The 21,766-nt window shown below is 40.6% G+C and overlaps 1 protein-coding gene across 1 annotated transcript in view; it reads right to left on the reverse strand.

The window, feature by feature from the left end:
* The window catches only part of Itgb8 (integrin subunit beta 8), a 78,290-nt gene that overhangs the window by 26,249 nt on the left and 30,275 nt on the right, over positions 1-21,766 (reverse strand). The window contains exons 2-6 of the mRNA XM_051152547.1: positions 18,721-18,806; positions 12,653-12,827; positions 4,148-4,394; positions 2,587-2,752; positions 1,836-1,994 (exon numbers count right to left, since the gene is read on the reverse strand). Coding sequence (XP_051008504.1) covers positions 1,836-1,994; positions 2,587-2,752; positions 4,148-4,394; positions 12,653-12,827; positions 18,721-18,806 — 833 coding nt within the window. The remainder of the gene's footprint in view (positions 1-1,835; positions 1,995-2,586; positions 2,753-4,147; positions 4,395-12,652; positions 12,828-18,720; positions 18,807-21,766) is intronic.

Genomic DNA, 21,766 nt, shown 5'->3' on the forward strand with positions numbered 1-21,766 from the left:
AAAAAACCTTTCTTGGTCTCAGAATAGAGTAGCTCCTCCTGCTCCTCTTCCATTGCTAAGGAACATTTTAGACTTCTACCCTAGATTAAATGAGGCCAAGTAGAAAGCAAGCTAGATAAGAAATTAACAACAGAAAAGACATCTAACCGCATAGGAGACAATTAGCAAATTAAAAGGTTCTCCTAGAGTTAGTCCAAAGCTTGAATTTTAAATACGTTAAGGACTGAATTTATTTATTACGTTTTATTATTTCAGTTTATTATACTGTTTGAAGCAGAATGTGATGTGCCCAGGTTGGTCTTGAACTTGTTATACGGGTGAGGATGATACTGAATTTCTGATCCTCTCGTCTCTACCTCCTGAATGCTAGAATTACAGGCAGGGACCACCATGCCTAGTGTACACGCTACTAAGCAATGGGGCTTGTGAATTGAGAAATTTGTCAGCTTTCTCCAGACATTTGCAAGTATTTAGTTGTCAACACCAGATACAAATGATACTTTGTTGCCCATTTTTTTCATATCATAAATTAGCTAATACTGTGGAAGATGTGGTGATAAAAGGTTGCATTTAAATTCATGATTCAAAACTTATGCTAATCTTTAGGAATTAATGTAAAAGTAACTTTTATTCTCCTGGCTCAGTTGTTGTCTGGGAGGCTTACTGTCTCCTTCTGCTGGCCTAGGGCTAGCCCGGAAGCTTCTAGCCTCTGTATAACCTAAGCTAGGCCTAGAATGTTCTCAGCCTCTGAGACTTACTGCTTAATGAGCTCACCTCTACATGTTCTTTCTGAGCTCTGGGCTGGCTGGTTCACCTCAGCTGTTTTGGCTCAAACTTCTCTCCCAGCTGACTTATTTTGTCTGGCTTCTTTCTTACCCTGGAATTGTTCTGCTTGGCCTTAAACTAACTCAGCAATCTGCTCTAACCTTTTGGCTTTTTCTCATTTTCTGGCTCGTTCAGTTTACTAATGAAATTGGCATCAAGGTAGACAGCCCTTAATAATGGGTAAGAAGTCTGGCTCAATGGAACGGAGGCCAGCTCACTGGAACAGAGTGGGGTATATGAGGCTGCCTAAATATCTAGTTTAAGTGTGGATTCATTAAAATGTAATTGTACCTTGAGAAATAGAAAGAGGGAGTAAGATTAGCTAAAAGACACTGGACTGTAAACTGGGTGTGGTGGTACATGCCTTTAATTCTGTCACTCAGGGAAGCAGAGACAGGCAGATCTCTTTGAGTTGGCAGCCAGCCTGGTCTACAAAGTGAATCCAGGACAGCCATGTTCTGAGTTAACATTCTTCTACAGGTTAATTCAGACAAGCTTCATTCCTCAAGCAGCTCGACACCAGGGATGTGTGGGGAAGGGAGGATGAGGAGTGCAGACACACAAAGCCTGCCTTGCTTCCTTTGATCTTTATTTAGCTTATTTAGTATTGTGTCTTGAAGATTCCCTATACCATTTCTCTTATCACTTTTTAATCTATTTATAGATACCAACCTCATAGAACTAGCTTATTTCCACAAACCAAAGCCATGTTTTTCTTTCTGTTCAAGGTCTTTGAATCACACTAAAATAAGCTCTTGAATCACTGTATTCTTAAAAACTCCACAGTCCTTAGTAGCTTGCCATAGAGTTAGATACTAGACAATACCAACATCTTCTAGCCATTAACTTTCTTGAGCAGTAATTGTAGACTGCACTGCTCCCTTGGTGTTGTTTCCTGGCCCATCTTGGTTCTGCATATTGCTTTTAGATAATTTCCCGTGAGGACAGTTTAACTTTCATTTTAGCCTAAGCAGAGTCTCCTCAGCTAGGAAGGCTTGTTCCTACATTACCATGGTTGTCGATTTGACATAGATGTTATTCTTCAGATGGCAGTTTCCATCATTAGGCACCACGATGCCTGCCAATCTGCTATCAAGAGCAAGATGTGACGTCTGGTCTGTCATCACCAGCAGCAATCTTTTAGCTTCTTTTCGCCATCCAATATGACTCTTAAAACAAACATGTAATTAGACCTTGTACAATGACATGGACCTCACTGCGGTCTTTGCCTCAAGTAAACGATATGTTCAAGTTGACTAACACTAAGTCAGGCTTTATGTACGGTCTGGGACAGCATGGCAGGAATGGGACAACAGGCTCTTTCTGGTTCTTGCATGAGTTGTATTACAAACACAGAGCACACCCTTTGTTAAATCTTATCTTTTCTCTGTAGCCATTTCCCAACTTGGTCCCTCTAGGCCAGCATATACCAAATGAACCCCAATAGTGATAAGAAATGATAATTTTAAAAAATGTATTTGTCGGGCTGGAGGGATGGCTCAACAGTTAAGAACACCGTCTGCTCACCCAGAGGTCCTGAGTTCCATTCCCAGCAACCACATGGTGCCTCACAACTATCTCCACTGGGATCTGATGCCCTCTTCTGGCATCTACATGTACATGCAGATAGAACACTCTAATTAATTAATTAAAATATATTTGTTCATGCTGTTTCCACTCTACAAACAGGCTAGAACAGCAAGCTCTTACACCCTTGGTTACACCCGAGCACTTAGGCACCCAGCGTACAGAGTTCCTTACCTCGCAGACAGCAGCCTGAAGCATGGCATCAAAGCCTCCCTCAGGTGTGTCTATGTTTCCAGAGATCTTCTGTCTGTGGACTGCCTTTTCAAACTCAGTGATATTTTCTGTTAGAGACAGCACATGGATGTACCCATGGGGAGGCATACAGTCTAAATTGTAGTCACTGTGTGGGAAAAAAAAAGTGAAAAATCTTGTTTTCTATGCTTCCTTAAAACTGTCACAGTGCTGCTAACAGTCCAATTATGTGGTGGCCATAAGAAAGAATAGCAGGTGTTCTTGTGTTGGAGGGACAGGGAGATTTTAATAGCACAAAAATCTGTAAGATGAGAGATGCCAGTGTTGACAAACACTTTTTGTGAACAGAAAATAGAACTGTAAGATTTGATGTTCAAAAATGAAGAAGATTCTACGTGTTTCAGGAATACAGGACAATGAAACACTTCAGACGCTAATTAAGACTGGATTTTTAAGAGGAACATAAAAATCTGTACTAATTTCCCATCACAGTTGGACTTGGAGCCGATGAGAAACACATCCAGGGAGATATTTGGGGAATTCAGCTCAAATAGCAAATTGCTTTTTTATTTCTAAAAGATATCACACTAATTTTGAAAATTATGCTGGCTGTGCAACTATTAATATTCAGCAAAACTTATGAGAATGACTTTGATAAACACTCTTGTATCTCAGAAAGAGACTCATTCCCTAAGCAGACTCTCCTTCAAGGAGATTGTTCAAGCTAGGCAGCAAGATTCATGAGTTCAGACTCAGCCTAAGATACAAAGTAACACCTGATCACAGAAAACCATAATGAATGCATCACAATGAGTAAATGGGTAAAGAAATTAATAAAAAGGAGACGGCTTCTCAAAGTCTGGTAAAAGATAAATCTGTAAATTGATAATAACTATTTCTGCAAGTTTGAATGTATAGAGTGAAATTATTTGAGCAGTTTATAAAAATAGAAGATACCTCTAAAGAAAATGATTTATGGAACAAGAGGTATACAGAGTCATTTCTCTGAAAATTCAACAAATGACATTATGTGAAAACTTGCAAGCTTGAAGTTAGTTATTTTTCTTTGGGGAAATAAGTACTAGTTAAAATCAAATTATTAGTTTTTGATCTTTGGAACAGTTGTCTGTATCACTAACAACATAAATACACATTACCACAGTATAGTAAGGGGTCAGCACAGCATTGAGATAATAAATACTCTAAAATGTGCAAACCTAAAATCAACAAATTTAGAGCAACCACAAAGGAGGTACATGTAGAATTTTTGTCAGCCTCACTGTTGGAAATTCATATACAGTTACTAATAATAGGTAAGTTATTGTATGACAAAAATGAATAACAGTATTTGAGGGAATATAACTTAAAACTCAAGGTACAGGCAAATGTTTCCAGAGAGGAGCAAAGATCCTTCTCAATGTTTTTAACTTTTATTTAATAAGACAATATTTTGAAACATGGTAAGTCTTTACAGAAGAGCAAACAACATGAGACTTTGTTAAGAAAGAGTTTTTTACTACTATCCACACAAAACATTAGCTACCTGCACTGATTGTGAATCCTTTCCGGGTGGATGCTAATGTATGGAGAGACAGTTTTATCCACATATGAGCCAAAACCAAGACGGAAGTCACGGGAAAAGAATGCCATTTTTTTAGATAAATCATTTCCAACGGAATTCAGTTTTTCTATATTATTGTGCATTGATGCTGACACATCAACCAGATAATAAAGATCCACAGGATATTTCTTCAGAGGACGGATTTTTAACATAAAATTAGCTTCAGCTCCTAATTCAAAGAAAGAAAAGTATCAAAGAAGGAAATTCATCTACACATCTTAGATGTCAATAAGTCAGTGATATTTTTATTTGCATTTAGAATGTGTGCTTGTGTGTGTGTGTGTGTGTGTGTGTGTGTGTGTGTGTGTGTGTGTGTGTAATCACACTTGTCCCAACATATATGCTGAGGTCAAACAACAACCTCAGGAATCAGAATCAGTTCTGTGCTTCTGTCCTGTGGGTCCAGTGACAGAACTCAAAGACCATACATTCAGGCATCACTTCTAAAGTTTGTTCCAGAGATTGAACTCAGGTGGTCAGCCATCTTGGATGCTTGCAGTAATACTTCAGTAAGCTGCACAATTATCATAGGTTTACACACTATCAAGATGCTTTTCTTACTGTGTAACTATCACTATGTATCACAATGTACATGACTCAGTACTAGACAGGGGCATCTTCAGTGAAGACAGATTGTTTAGGCTCACAGATTAGAGGATACAGCCAATTATCTTGGTGGGGATGGCATGGTAGTTGGGGCAGCAGGAGTTCAATGACCTGATTTTTCTCATCTTTGTAGATCAGGAAGCTGAGTGTTACAGAAGGAAGCAGGGTTGGGTACTGCTCTCAAAGGCCCATTGCAAGGACCCACACCACCAGCCATAACCTTCTGAAACAGTGTCAGAAACTGGGGATCAAATGTTCAGACAAAGGAGCCTTTCAGATCTAAGGAACCTTTCAGATCTAAACTACAACAGTGCACTTCTGACAATTCTAGAGACAATATACAAACAAAAAATTAACCAGCTCAATACAAATGCAGGAGGAATCATTTACATAACCATGAATTATCTGTTGCCCTCAGAGCTAGGAACTCACAATGCAAAACCATTAAGTAGCACTCTGTCTGAAAAAGATTCAGGTGGCTGTGCTCAGGGAATGATCTGAGGCAAAACAGAAAGAAAAATAACCTTTTCTTAGATGTGTTAAGTCTTCTGAAGCAAGGCGTCTCTATCAGTGAGGTGTGACCCCTTTGGGACTTGACAGTACATAAATCCCCTAGAGATAATGGGTGACACGTTATGAGTCAGCAGATGACCTTTTTCTTGTTGATTAGTGACTGAGATTAGAGCAGAAAACCAGGCATGCCACGTTGAAGGTGTAGGGAGTATTAGTTCAACACACAGAGGGAGTTCAATCAAAGCATGCTGCAGAAAGATCACAATAAGTGGTTCTATATTTAGACTACATGGACACTTTAGGATGCCTAAATTATAAAATTCCAAAATGTCCTCCTTAATTAAAAGGTGCCCACAGCCTAGCTTGGTGCTCTAAGGCTTGCCTTGTTTCCCAGGATTTCTATCAAAGGAACCATTAGAGTAATAGCAGAACCAGGCTGGTGGGCGATGGAACTCTGGACTGAAGTGCCAACACCCCAGTCTCATCAAGCACCCATTAGCTCTATCCAGTGGCTTAAAACTAAGAGGCTAACAATGGTGGGCAAGGAAGGGAACCAAAATCTCCCCACTCTTGATCTTTCCTCCTACAGGAATAGCCTCCTGGGCCAAAGACATGCTCAGTGGTTTAGAGCATTAGCTTCTCTCTCAGAGGACTCGGATTTGATTTCCAGAACCCACATGTTGCTCATAACCATCTGTAACTCCAGTCCTGGGGGGATCTAAAGCCCTCTTCTGATCTGTGAGGGCATTCTGCAAAGAGATGCCCAAATAAATATGGTGTGTAGGCAAACACCCACAAACACAAACACAAACACAACTAAATTAAAGAAGAATAACCTCTTATTCACTCCCCATTAGTACATGATTTGCAAGACAATTTGTTCTATTTATTCTATTCAGAATCATATTACTCTTCCATGACTATGGTGATCAGCATGAGAATGCCACCATAGGCTCATATCTTTGAATTCTTAGTGCCCGGTCAGGAGAATTGTTTGGGGAGGATTAAAACGTGTGGCCTTGCGGGAGGAGGAGATGTGTCACTGAGGGTGGGGACTGAGGTTTCAAAAAGGCTTTTGCTATTCTCAGTATACTTCTCATGACCTCCTAATGTACCTCGAGGTGGGAGCTCTCCTCTCAGCTGTTCTTGTCACCATGCTTTTGCTATATCATCATGGACTCTAACCCTCAGATGAAAACCATGGTTCCAATTAAATTTTTTCTTTTATGAAACCATGCCTTGGTCATGATGGCTTAACACATCAGTAGAAAAGTTAATAAGACAATGAATGACCTTTGTTCAATTATTAAAACTAACTGGACTCTTTCAACTATTAGATATTGTCAGAGTTATATTCAATTATATTTGGTTTTCAAGTAAGGGAAACTGAACTAAATTTTACTTTCTGAATAGTTCAGTAAGAAGATATGATTGACAACTATTTAGATTGATGCATACTGGAGAGTTTTAGTCAATGTGTTTTTTAGGTCACATGGAATTGATCATAATCACTCATATCTTTTTGCTCTGAGTGTGGAGGATAAGGGCAATGACTGATTATGTTGCTGGCATCTCTCTTTACCAATCTCATGAAAAGGAAATCTTGGACGATGAATGAGAAGCGAGTTTCTGACAACGCCTCAGCTTTTGTTCAAGTCCTTTGCTGCCATGGAACATATGCTCCCTTCTCTTTGTTGACTTCTATTTGTGGGGTGTGTGTGTGTGTGTGTGTGCATGTGTGTCTGTGTGTACCTATGTGTGTGTGTCCCTGTGTGTGTCTATGTGTGTGTGTGTCTGTGTGTGTGTGTCTGTGTGTGTGTGTCTGTGTGTGTGTGTCTGTGTGTGTGTGTGTCTATGTGTGTGTGTCTGTGTGTCTATGTGTGTGTGTCTGTGTGTGTGTGTCTGTGTGTGTGTCTGTGCGTGTGTCTGTGTGTATCTATGTGTGTGTGTCCCTGTGTGTGTGTGTCTGTGTGTGTGTGTCTGTGTGTGTGTCTATGTGCATGTGTGTGTGTGTCCATGTGTGTGTGTGTCTGTGTGTGTGTGTGTGCGTGTGTCTGTGTGTGTGTGTCTGTGTGTTAAATCACATTTTCTAACTAATTTTAGATCCCATCCCACACACTAAACAGTCAAACCACTAAATATAGTTGATAGTCAAGGCCAACTATGTGGGAAACTGTTATAATTGACTATAGTCAGGGCCTGACCATAACATTTCCTTCTTGGTATTTTCTTTCCCTTATGAATTTCTCCCCTCCATCTTATCTCCTCTTCTCACCAGCTTTTCTTTTGGTTGTTGTTTCAGACAGGATGGCACTATGTAGCTCAGGACTGCCTCAGACTCGACGCGCCCTGACTCTCCCCTGCCCCTCTTGCCTTTCGCCTGCATTTTACCCCCTCACTTCACTGCCCTCCATTGCCGTGAGCCTTCCTGCAGCCACCACACTGTCATTTTAAAACTCAAAGTTGTATACGTCACTGCCTGCTTCTGGTCAGGGTAGACTGAAGCACGTCGTCATTTTCACCCTGTCTTCACTTAAATCTAACAAAACAAAACTGCTTATACACCCCCAGAAGTACTCTGCAAACACACTTGTCTGTGCAAACTGCTTGTACACCCCCAGAAATACTCTGCAAACACACTTGTCCGTGCAAACTGCTTGTACGCCCCCAGAAGTACTCTGCAAACACACTTGTCCGTGCAAACTGCTTGTACACCCCCAGAAGTACTCTGCAAACACACTTGTCCGTGCCACATGTATGCTCCTTTTGTCTGTGGTGAGCTAACCTCCCTTTCCTTCATGTAATTACTGCTCTAAGACACTGGTGGGCAAGCCGCTCTTCCTTGGGCCACGCTGAGCTTCCTTCCCTTGTTGCCTAATGACTGGATCATACCATCATTTTAATGTTTTCCATATGATTATGAAGCCCCAGACATGGCATCTTTATCTTCTTTCAAACGCTAAAAGCTTCTGTGAGAGCTTTACACAGAACACTTAGCTTTGCATTTGGAGCACAGTAAATACATATATGTTAGTAGTTATTGGCATCATTTCCACAGGATTCTAAGTAACTTTAAGGATAATGACTACTTTCCATCTCTGAAGCCTCTGGTATCTGTCTATAATCTCAGGAGACCTAAAGCACTAATATAGCTCCAAAAGACTAAAAGCCAGTTACTGATCTAGACAAATTGCATGAATGCATAAGCAGAAAAATATAATTTATAGGTACTTACATTGCAAATATTTTCTAGAGAACAGGGCTTTTGAATGATACAGTCATATTAATTAGCGATAAGCAATATATAAAACAGGATAACCTGCTGGAAATTAGCATTTAATTATATAAGTAGGGTGGTTGGCATATTACTACGGAGAAGCAAATCACACCAAAGCCCCAAGCATAAAGATGGTTAGAAAAAGTAAGCTTACAAAAGGTGTTCAAACTGTCCAGTACTGGCTGTGGGGAGGGTAAGAGCAGGTAGCTCATGGGCTGTTATGCCGAGAGCACTGAAGACTGGGCCAGCAAGATGGCTCAGCTTGTAACTGCGCCTCCTGCTGATGACCACGTTCTATCCCTGGGACTCCGGTGATGGGAAGAAAGAGCTGACTCCCACAAATTCTCCCTTGACCTCACCTTATGAGCTGTAGTATGCCTGTACACACACACACACACACACACACACACACACACACACACACACACGTGTGAGCGCACACACACGCGCGGATGCACACACACACACACACTAAATAAGTGTAATAAAAGTTTTAAGTAAAAAAAGTGACGACATTAAAATGAACAAGACAAAAAAAAAATAAAAAAATAAAATGAACAAGACAGGAAGCTTCACTCACATAACTCTAAACAAACCTTAGTTCTTCTTATGAATTATATGGGAATGAATATACATTAAAAATCTACACAAGTTTTCTTACTTTAACACAATGTTACAGCTGAAACGTGAATGTTTGCAAGGGCCCCAGATGTTAAATGTCTGACCCAGCTCCAGTGCGGTTGGACTGGGTAGAACATTTAATAAAGAACTGAAGCCAGTCAGGATGGAGTCAGTCACTGGAGGCATGCCTTTGCAAGTGTAGTGGGACCCCTGCCTCTTTCTCTTTGCATTTTACCATCATGAGATAAACAGGTTCCATCTCCCTATATGACGAACTGTCTCACAAGCCCAGAACAGGGAGGTCAAGTGACCAGTGGTAGAAATGCTGGTATCAGAACTCAAAACAAATCTCTAAATTAATTTTCTGATGTATTTTGTCACAGCAACATAAAAATAATTTACCCAGAAAATTCACCTTTAGAAGCATATTCTAAAGAAATGTGCTGCTTTGTTTAGAGAAACTGTATTTGACCTAAATTGGGATTATCTCAATTTGGATGAATATCATTAATTTAACAGTGTTTATGGAGACTTGTAATTCTCACAATAACAGCTTCTTGTTCAGGAATGTTATATTCTTTTGTTTTTTGGGGAGACACAGTGGTTCTTAGCAAATGCAATACGATTTGATTTGCTACAGTTTTTATTAAAGCTTTCACAGTGACTCATAGCAAGTAAGTAACTTGTAGGCCTGCTGTAAATCTGTGTAAGAGTTATTTGACACAGGTATAATGTGTTCTTTGAAAGTTTGAATGAACCCAAAGCAATTCTTACTATGTAACTATTTAGACCTAAAGTACTTATTGAACATTTCTTATTTAATTAGCAATTAAATTTTATTTTGTCTTCTTTTCTTAGTTAAACTTACTAACAATTGATTATTATCATTGAGATTTACAGAGAACCAATTCATGTACATCTATTTACATGTTATTTATGATATAGTTAATTTTATTATTTTAAATTTATTCATTCATTTTTATTTGTGATTGCTTGTATTTTGGGGCTTTTTTCCCTTTTTTAGATGCTTGCTTCAATTTTATCCATTTATTTTTCAAAATAAAAGCAAATGATTCAATTTTTTTCAGAACAATTCAAGTTATATCCCATCTATTTGAATGTATTTTGTTACTGTTACTATTTATTACCTTATGACTAGAACTTTGATTGTGGCATTTTGAGTTAACTTTATTGCACTGTGCTTAAAAATGTTGGGTCATGAAATAGTTTTTAGTTTCTGTAACTGGGTTCTGTGTTGATTTCTTAATATATTTTGTGGACTTTAGCATTTTACATATCAAGTGCTATTAGCCGAATAGTATTTGGAGGGGCCTTGGGGTGTGATCAGGGTTAGATGAGATCATGGGGTGGTAGTTCACCCCATGATTAATGGTCCCTTGAGATACGGGAGAGCTTCCCTTCATATCATCTCCATGCCTATGACTTTCCCTCCCAACTCTGTCGTGTGTTCCTCATTAGGAAGTGAACACCTGCAAGCCTGGAGAAGGGCCCTCACAGGAAGCTAAATCTGCCACATCTTCTTCTCCAACTTCCCTGACATTTGGAATTTTAGGCTTTCTGGAACTGTTCCAGATGTAATTCTATCATTTGTGTCACCAAATGTAAGGCACTGTGTGTGTGACAACTAAACAGACTAAGGCATCAATCAAAATTTCAAGCTCAGTTGTTCTGTTATATTCTTTTCCCCTCATTTCCTCTGCAGACACTGAAGGTTGTAAAATTCTCCTCGTCAAGTGAAGAGCGGTGACGCAGGGATCCGAAGGATTTGAGGAGAGTCTTGGAGTAAGGACAGTGCTCACAGCGTGCCTTCGAAGTTAGGCAAGTTATAATGGATCGTCATGTATGTTATCACTCAAGGCTAACACACAAGAAACAAACAAAAATCGATCCCATAAAGATTCTGGAGGCACAGGTGGAAACGGTGATGGATGAGAGTGCTGTCAAGATATGGAGACTGGTAAGAAAGTAGCTAGGAGAGATTAGAAACCCTGAGATCAGGCGCCCGTTATAAAAACAGGCATAGGAAAAAAGTCGTTAGAGGTTTCTGGGCAGTTATAACTTCAGAAGCCTGTGTGTGCAGGAAAGACGCATGTGAAGTTAAGGGAGTGTGAAGGGCAGATCTTAGTGACTATGTCGCGTTGGGTGAGCACACTAGGTGGAAGAACCGTGACCTTAACTGAGTTAGAATTCCTGTCCTGGCTGTGCTTCCCCTTCCTGCTGGAACTCTTACACTTCCTTCCGAGCTGTCTCATTATTTTACATGGGGAGGAGCCCAGTTTTAACTGGAAGCTCGGAACATGTCGGGGAAAGAACTACACTTTGTTTTTCTGGTAACTAAAGAGTCTGGAAGAAACAGCTCAGCTCAGAGTGGGATGACAACTATAGCATGAATTACTATTATCATCATTAGCGACTACTACTATTATTGTTAAAAACAAAAAGTAGTAACAAAATAGGACCACCCACAGTGAACTAAGGAAGAGTTGAAATTTTTAATATTACTTTAGACCAGTCTTCTAGCTCTGTGGCTTCTGTCTGCATCCTTTGATATCGTGTATACAGTTCATATATTGGAATTCTCTGTATCCGGAAGAATGAACGTTCCCGAGCTACAACATGTGTCAGTGTCAGACTGCGGAACACTTTTGGGGAGATATCAGAGGAATGCACAAGGAAAAGTAGATACTAATCTCAAATGCTATCGCAGAGCTGTCTAAGGTAATTATGGTAATAATGAATGATAGTTTGTGTTTCAAAGTTCATAGTAAAAGCTCCCAATACGTAGCTTAATTTGTATTTCCCAGTAACTAATGAATCAGTGCATCATCCAAATATTTATGGAGAGTTTACTCTATTACCACACTGTGAGGAATGGAGAAAGAATAAAAAAAAAAAAAAAAAAAAAAAAAAAGGGATGTTTTCTTTCTGGGGTTAGGAGGTATGAGCACTTGCTACCGGGAATGGCCATTGTTGTACAATCATTGAACACACATGGCTAAAGAAGAGAATCACTTCCTGCAAGTCGGCCTCTGACCTCTAGGTGCACTGCGACTGGTGTGTGCCTCCTCACCCTCTACCAACTAAACAACTAAGAAGTTTCTTTTCCCCAGCGGTGCATTGTAACAAGAGCACAATTACATCACTGTGTGACTGGACCATATGATCAGAACACAGAGTTATAATAGGTTGTGGGAAGGTTTGGAGCATGTCCAAGGCAATACAGCTTAGCTACAAACATGATAGGGGCTAGAACGATGGTTCCTTTATCTGAGCTCACTAGAATTTTAACGACACTACTGTCTGTTGCATCATATTAACCCTGAGCAAGTCACTAGGAACTGACATTGCAAATTAAGGGCCATTGCAGACTTCTGTGAAAGGTGCCAAACCTGGATGCAGCTGGATTGAGACTTCGCCTGGTGTCACTTGGGTATTGATTTCATTCTCGTTTGGTGTAACCACATGCACAGACAGGTATTCTACTGAATCAACCGGACAGCCTTTGCTTATCAAATTGGAAACAGTATCGCAACGTTCACTTCTTAATCCATCTGAAACAAAATCCTGTTTTTAAAAAAAAAGGAAAATCAATGATGTTTTTAGCAAATCATCTCTGTGACAACTTAAGAAACTGTACAATGCAAATATCACAAAGGAAACATTTCCCATGTAGAACAAATTAGGCCATCCCATAAAGCAGCTGCATGCTTCTAATTAAAGTATGAGAAGTTTTGTCAGGAATAAAAGTTTCACTTCTACATTTCATTTAAAAATAAGAAAACAAGTTAATAAAAGGAGAAGAGTTTAATCAAGCACTTTAATTGTTGTTGACTGAGCACTGTAAAATTACACCAGCTTTATTCTTTGTAGGCATCTGACTTTGGAAAGACAGACCTAAAAAAGAATTAGTCAAAATAGACAATTTATTGTTTCCACATGTGTGCCTTTTATGTTTTAAGGAACCCAGCTGGCATGTCTACTGTACACTATTGTGCTTCGGAGATGAGAGCAAGTCCGTCAAAATCACATGCCAAACTGTGCTGACAACTCACAAGAAGGAATTGGAATACTAGCTTCTTAGGTCGTCAACTTCTGCAGCTTCTTATATACAAAGCAGCCTGTAAATAATTAGATAAAGCAAGGAAGATGCTTGCCGTGATACAACACCAGAAGATTCCATTTCAGACTTTCCTGATTTTGCATCTAAATCATTCAGCATAAAATGATGCATAGTTTAGAATTAATGGAATACGATTAAAAGTTGATTTGTTCTGGTTGAGATAAAAAAAACAATACTTCCATCTTTCACATGACCATTCAGGTATCGTATCGGAAAGCATGGAAATATTTTACTATGGAAAATATTGATCTAAATTGTTTACTTGAGATAGTTACATGTGGTTGAATATTTGTCTTCCTAACGGGGCTATTTGGTCCATTATTTCATCATCTCACCTTTATGTCACATGACTCAGGGAATTTGACCTCTACTTAATCGTTAGTGAAAGACTACTGAGCAGACAGTCATTACAAAACAACGATTGTCTAAGTGTTAAGGAAACAGAGCAAAGCAGCTAGAGACTCCGCTACTGAAGTCAACAGATCACAGGTGGATTCAGTCACTGAGCAGGGAAATATGATTATTTATTATGGGAGTGAAGCTTAGGGGCAAGAGAATGTCTTAGGTTTATGAAGAAAGGGAATTATAAGCTTAAATGACAAGCCAAAGATGATGTCATCAATTATGAAAAGTGATATCCCCTTGGCCAGGGAACTATTAGGTAGACTCATGGTGGGCAATATAAAACATTCAAAAAAAATTGTTCTTTTCTCAATTTGGAGCATGGCCTGGTAAATTAAAGTCAGTGGGACAAATGAGACCATTTGCCTGTTTTTACATGGTTTGTATGTCAAAATGCCCCATTTTTAGGAAACAGTGGAGAACAACACAAGAAGAATTGCTGCACAGGATGTGTACGGCTGCAAGTGCTAATGGCTTACTGTCTGGTCCTCACAGTGTTGACTGATAGTTAGTATATGGCTGTCACTGGTGACCCAAAAACAATGAAAAGGAAAAAAGAAATATGCCCTTCTTTCTAATTGATCCAGGCGTTTGCTAAGTGGTTTGCTATCATATCAACTGGTAACTCCCACCACTGCCAGCCAGATGTCACGTAGAAGCTGCATGGAGTTCCTCAGAGAAGGGTAGCCAGTGCCTGGCACAGCATGTGGCACAGTTCTCCAGTGTGCTCAGGTTAGGCTGTGCTTCTCCCAGTGTAGGGACACCGAGAGCACTTGCTGCATTTCCAACTCACATGTCATGTCATGAAGGGCCACTTGCTTCTTCCAGATGTAAAGGCCCCAAGATCTTAAATAATGCAAAGGAAATAAAATATAAGCAGCTCTGATTAATCTTTCTTCTCAGCCTGAGAAGAGTGTCTGAGTTCTGGTGTAGAGAATAGGGAAGGAAAGGGTGTCTAATTTCCTGTAACTATACATCAAGCTATATGCCATATGACCTTTAAATGTCAAATAGTTTTGCTAAAATAGCAAAAATCTTCTCAATTATTTTGCAATGTCTGAATCAGAACGGCTGTTTTGGTCCACGGTAAGCACTACTAAGTCAGAAAAGCATCACCAATTGGGCCAATTACGTTTTAAAAGGGAAAGAAAAGGCTCTTGCCCAGTGTGGCTCACTTTCCATTTGGAAGAAAAGCGATTTGAAACCACACCCTTTTAATTTCTTGGCAGTTTATGTCATTCTAATTTCTTCTAGCCCTTATGTTTTACTTTTTCTTCAAGAAAAATACTGGGGAAATCAGACTCCAGGTTTCTGTAGCTCAGACCTGATGATTATGGGAGGCCCAGGCCGAAGTCACTGGTGCTGTTCAGCTTTTCACAGGGTTGACTCTTCTATGCATTAGCACAATGCGCTGGTATATAGTGTTCTGGGCTTCCAAAGCCAGCCGTGTGGAAATGGAAGGGTCTTATCATCTCCCCCTAGACAGCAAATGCCGGTCAATTCCTACTCTGTGATAGCTGTGATTTCAAGTCAGGCCTATGATGTCACACCGTGATGGCTCTGTTGGCCAAGATAGAAAGAGAATTGCTCATAACAATGTGTCTCCTCTTACAGTTGTTAACTAGAAATGTGACTGTCAACTAGGTGATATTAATAAGGTACTTATTAATTGTTTTCTGGAGCATGTAAGGAAGGGAAAATAGAGATTATGGAATAACAGATTAAAATGCTATGTAAGAATACAAGCAAATCGAGTACACACTGTCTACATTCATAGTGATTTTTGAGACAGGATTTTTAATAATTTTTGACCATATGATGCTTTCTAATTACTCTTATTCCCCCTTTATCTCCCTCCATCAGTAATGCCTCCTCCTCCCTACACATCTTTCCCCACATTCCAGTCTAGTTGTTTTGTGACCCAGTCTGTCTTGGTGTTCATAGGTTTGGAATTATCTACTAGACCCTGGTGGGCTCACCATTCACTACACAACTAAAGACAATAATCACACCTCTCCTAGGATCTTTAAGCTGCTAATATTTTGGCAGGGAGGAGAGAGCCCTGTGATCCTCTGTCCCATACATAGCCAACTGTTAACAAGACCAGTTTCATGCAGGCCCAGAGCAGGTAGCCACAGTCGCTTGAGTAAAGTGTGCAATGCTGGGTCATTCCCAGTAGATAGAATTTCTCAGCCTTTCCCTCACCTTCCAGCTCTTACACCTTTGCCACCACCTCTTGTCAGGTATTTCATGAGTCTTAGAGGAGGTGGTATATTGACCAGCTTTGAAAGTTATACAGACCAGGTTTGGTAAGCTACCTTTCATCCATTGTAGTCAGGGTTAGGAGAACCCTCTTTTACCTTTCTGGCAGAGAAATCAGGGCCACCAGCTGTATCTGGGTCTATATGATCGGTGATCTGACCTCTTGACAATGCCAGGACAGCCCACAGGGTTGCACAGTCCCTTCTCTTAGTAATTTGAGCAATAGCCAAGATTGGACCTTCAGAGGTTGTGTTATTTTCTTGTTGTACTTTAGTATGGTTTTTGTGTGCATGTGGTCTATGCATGTGTATGCAGCTGCGCTTGTCCATGCAGTTACATGCAGAGGCGAGAAGTTGATGCTTAGATGTCTTCTTCCAGTCCTTCTCCACTTTAGTTTTTGAGATGTTGTCTTTCACTAAATCTGGAGTTTGCCATTTCAACTAGACCGTCCTGTCAGCAAGCCCCAGGAATACGTCTGTTTCTGCCGCCCAATGCTGCCATCACAGATGTGTGCCCCTACATCTGGCTTTGATGTTGGGGACGGAATCCTAACTGAGGCCCTCATACTTCTATGGCAAACACTTTCCCCACTGAGCCATTTCGCCAGCTCCCGGCTGACTTACTGGCATCGGCAGCTCCCTAGACATAAGTATCTACAGCCATAACTGCTATATCTCAAACAATGGCCAGTGGCAAATGTTCCTGCCCGATATATTGGTTAAAGTGTGGACTGAGTACAAACAGACAGGGAAAAATGTGATTTAAAGGGACGAAGCAACATAGTTTACATAGTCGTTTACATAGTTCATAGTTAGAAACTGTTGGTACTAGCGCCTAAATTCAACTTGATATCACTTAGGGTCTTATCTTTCCAAACATAAATTACCTTACACTGCAGTGTGTAGACAAGAACAGCCTTGCACATTTTCAATGTTTTTGTCAAGGCCTCTGTTTGCAGGTCCAACAGTTGACACAGGTTCCCTCTGTCCCTCAGCACACCCCCTGCACTAGCTGTCTTCCTTCTGAATTCCCAGGCCTTGGCACAGCCCCAAGCTCCCGATTCTGTGAGTAGACAGATGGGCATTTTCAGAGCTGCCATTTTTCTCCCCCTTTGTACCAATCACAGCTGTGAGGAGGCGTGGTCTCTCTGGAGCCCAATGTCACACTTGGCTGACAACTAGGCTTTGAAGCATATTTCTGAAAGCTCACCCCAACAACTCCCACTGAAGCACTTAGCAGCTGAGGTTGGCACAAAGATCGGGGCTGTAAGGATCTCTTTTAGTGATGAGTTGAGTATTGGCTCAGGGTCAGGAAAACCAGGCCACAAAACAATCCTGACACAGGGAACTCTACAGGTCAACTCCATGCTCAAAGCTGCAGAGATGAGTGAGGAAAGGGATGTTCAGGGGACAGCAAGGATTCTGTCTGGTATTTAGATGATAGAATTGATGGTCTTGGACTAAGGAAGTCTGGGATCTTCCATTTTATGACATTGTCTGACTTGGTGACAAAGTATTTCCTTGCTAATTAATGATGTCTGATTTTTCTCATTATGGAGCCTGGAGAACAGAGGAGAACATGAGACTGTCCCCGGAACAGGTAACTTTTAGGTGTGGCTACTGTATGCTAACCCCTTATGAGCTAGTGCCCTATTCCTTCATAGGAGAGGGGGACACCCATCATCCCTGCTACCTTTTAGCTGTCTTTGTCCTCCTGACACAAACGTGGAAAGGGAGAGCAAGAGGGGGGAGAGTGCCGAGATGATGGGAGGTTAATTAGAGGAAGTAAAACTAGAGACGCATGGACACATCAGGCAGGACTGCCATGTGCAGGAGCTGCATAAGCAACCACAAAACTACGCAGGCAACCTCACAAAAGAGACTCCAATCTAGCAAACGGCACCTTGGAGAAACGTTTTATATAGGTGCCTCTGATCTAAGATCATTGGTTTAAAAAAAAATTCTTAAAACAAATTAGAGTAAAACAAAAATAAGACATTATAATTTTTACAAAGAATTTTGTTGGAATTTGTTTGTCCACAAAGAATGAAAAATATTAACTTTTAATAATAACAGTGAATTTGCAGGATTTAACTCTACACAATACTTCAAGTGTAAAATACACAATAAGTGTAAAATTAAAGGCATCATATTTTCCATAGTTAAAATTTGCTATACAATGTTAATAAACCACTGAACTCTTAGTATTTCATGGAAAAACAAGCAAAATGGACCAATGAACCAGACTTTCTTTCATAAGCAAGTATTAAGAGAGTAGGTCTAACCTGAGTATATAACTTTATGCTGCAAGTTGCAGCAAGAATCTTATATCAAAGTCTACTGAATTATCAAAAGTTATTATATCTGTTTGCCAACTGCTTCTATAGAGCAGATGGAAAGCGTAAAAATGGTTAGCACTTCATGTAAAAATTACTGCACTTTTCCTAATAAAAATGTTACACTTGGTTTTCCATTCAACCAGATAAGCTGCTTTTTACAGAAAACCAAATAAAATTCCCCTGATGCTCAGCATTACCTTTCTTGTTCCAGATGTGTCTTAAAGTACAGAATATTGGGGCAATGAAATCAGGCTAGAGGGAAAATTAAGGATGGAAAACTCAAAAGTAGCAGCAAAAACCAACCAAACAAAAGACCACCATCAACAAAGACGCACCTCCTGAGCACACCATCCACAGTCTGGACCCAGCTGGAGGCACCTGGCACAGGAGACGACGGTTGAAGAGCCGCATTTATTGTGTTCTGAAATTAAAGTCAAGATGAACCATTAGGCTTTTTTTTTTCCTAAGGTGGAAAGTGTACACAATTCAAACTACGGTAGAAAAGTGAAATAAGGTCATCTTTTGTTAGAAACAGATGGCATCAGAAAATGTACAGTTTCCTTGGGAAACATTAACCTGCCCACTGCCGTTAATAGAACACCTGGGTAGCTAGAGCATTTAATGCTCTAAGATCATGAAAAAGCAGGAGTGTGGAGATGTGACCTTTGTGATATCTAGGGATTTAACTGTACTGCAAGGGAACCCTTTAAAGTTTTAGTTCACTGAAGCCAGAGCTCGTGATCTCTGACCCAAGCAGGTGCTTTTCATGCTGATGTTTCCCACGTAAAAATTAGCATATCCAATCCTGAAGCCACGCTGAGTCACAGTGAGGGAAATTTCTGAGAAGTAATCTTGGTGGACATTTAAAGTAGCTCCAGCAACAGCAGACTGTGTTAATACTACTCTGTACAACGCAGATCTAAAGGACACTGTGGCATGATTCAGCGTTTTAGACACAGTGGTTAAAGTGAGTGAGCTGTTTTAGCTAACTCAATGTGGTTTGTTTTTGTTGTTTTTTTTTTGTTTTGTTTTGTTTGTTTTGTTTTTTTTAGACTGGATCACGAGTCCTGTGCTGGGCTGTACCTGAATAGAGAGTGGTGCCTAGAAATTGTCTTTATTCCTCCGTGCGCTCAGTTTTAAATTATAACAAGGTTCACTGTTGTAGGCGTAGATGCATAGACTAACACAGAATGAGCATGTTATCTTTTTTTCTTGTGTTTAGTAGGCCACTCTCTTCCTATAGCTTCTTCTTTAACCTGAGAGCGCCGACAGGCGCTGAAAGTCATTTACCTCCACTTCACTCGTAAGTGCACAGTGAAGGAGATGGACGGCAAGGCTACGGTCACTCACAGTCCAGGTGAAGTGAATGTGCAGATTATGTAACAAACAAAGGAGACCTCAAATTTCTATGGAAACAGGTGAGGACGGTTCTCTCTACTTTAGAGCAATGGAAAGGGGTGGGGGTGGGGCCCTTACAGCATTGCTCCATAGGGATTGTGCCACCCAGGACTCTCCTGCTCTCTTGGCTCACAGGTTTTAATCTGTATTACTCTCCTTAAAAGTGCATTCAGCACGAAAGTGTGAGTACCTACGGATATAATCACACGATTATAAGAGTCCACAGGGATAGGGCTTGTCAAATTCCCATCGCAATTTTTTTTCTCTCTCCTCCAATTTCCTAAATATTCTGGGAGCCAGGGTGAAACTGTTATGACTTGCGTGTGTCATAGCGCAGGTGTTCGAGTGGGCAGAGCGAGGGTGGCAACTACAGTAGAGAGGCACTAACTATAGCAGAGTGGCAGGCTAGTGTGTGCCCTCCCCTGACTCCCCTAGGCAGGCTTTGCACACTGTTCCCTAACACCCTCTCTTACGCTCTACTATTTACTCTCTGTGGTTCCTCCAACCCTTCATTTTGCCTTTACACTAATTTTAATATATATATTAATATATGCATATACATTACAAATCACATATCTCCAAGAGTTCTTCCCAGATCTTCCCAGGTCTGAAATTCCAAGAACTAAAAATAACTTCTGCTCTGGGCTCCCTTCACTACCAGCCTGGTCATCTAAATATGAGACTCTCTAGTCAAAATCATCCATCTGGCTTAGTTTGCAATATATATCCTGCTTATTCTTAAAATACTCAGAAATCAGAATGACCTTTAGTTTTATTTCCAAAAAGAATTCCAAAATGGATCTAAAAATCAGGCATACTGGCAAACTTTTGTGGTCTTGAGTGTAGTCTGCATCTCCAGTGCAGTGGCTGAGGGCCTTTAAGGTGTAACTGTGTTGGAGGTTCCTACACTGTGAGTGGTACTGTAGCCCTTATAACAGAGGCTTCTCTGTGGTTGTGCCCTTTTGCCTTTTTGGTCTCTGTCGCATGAAGTCAGCGGACCCCGTCACTAGACATGGAATATCTGCTCCTTTATGGTGGATTTCCCAGCCTCTGGAGCTATGACAAACAAATTTCTTATAAATTGCTTAATATCAGATATACTGTTCCAGCAATAAGAAATGAGTAAGACCCAGACCTGACTTGACCTTTACTAGTGCCGACTTTGACCTTACTTGAACATGGAGTGACATCTACTTCAGTTCAGACTTGCATGGGACTCTGACTCGGCAGGTAGAACTTTGTGTTGCCAATCAAGGTAGGAGGATCCTGGGAGAACAGCTGCAGGGCCCAGGGCTCCAGTCCTTATTACTAATGTTTGTCACTTCTGACTTAAGTTCCCCCAAGTTTAAGCTTATGCTGAGCTCCTACTTCCCAGCACACAGGAAGCACAGACAAATTTACAAGCAAAAGCTTCTTTCCTTTTCTGTCTTGCCTGGAACTCTGTACAGCCCAGGCTGGCCTTGAAGTAGCAGCCATCTTCCTTCCCATGTGCGAGACTACACACATGAGTGGTCAGGAAGAGCTGCAAAAGTTTTCTCAGTATTATCTTGTTTTTAAAAATTCCAGGGTCAACCTCTGTTCTCCAACTTCAGATACCTAAAGAAGATCACCAGGATGGATAGGGACCTTGGCTCTGTCAATGCATCACAGACGCCAAGGCCGGCACTGCTGAGAATCTACAGAACTACAGACAAAGAGCCCACAAATGGGTCTAGAGAGGGCAAGCCTGATGACTCTGCAGACGCGGGGAAGATGGGGAAATGAATTCCAAGGGAGCAGTGTTACAAATTAACTCTAGGCAGCGTCATGGTCACACTTGACAGAAGTGCTTCTTCAGGTAGAATTTTATGACGTTGTTCTTTAATTTAAAAATATGCAAGTTAGAAAAAAATGCCAAACATTTAAATAACATAGTTGTGCCAGTTCTTGTCACTGAGGGGCCAAATTATTGGTCAGCATGTGGTAGAAATCCTCTCTCTCTCT

This window comes from Acomys russatus, chromosome 1 (assembly GCF_903995435.1).
Source record: "Acomys russatus chromosome 1, mAcoRus1.1, whole genome shotgun sequence".
In the NCBI taxonomy this organism is placed as follows: domain Eukaryota; kingdom Metazoa; phylum Chordata; class Mammalia; order Rodentia; family Muridae; genus Acomys; species Acomys russatus.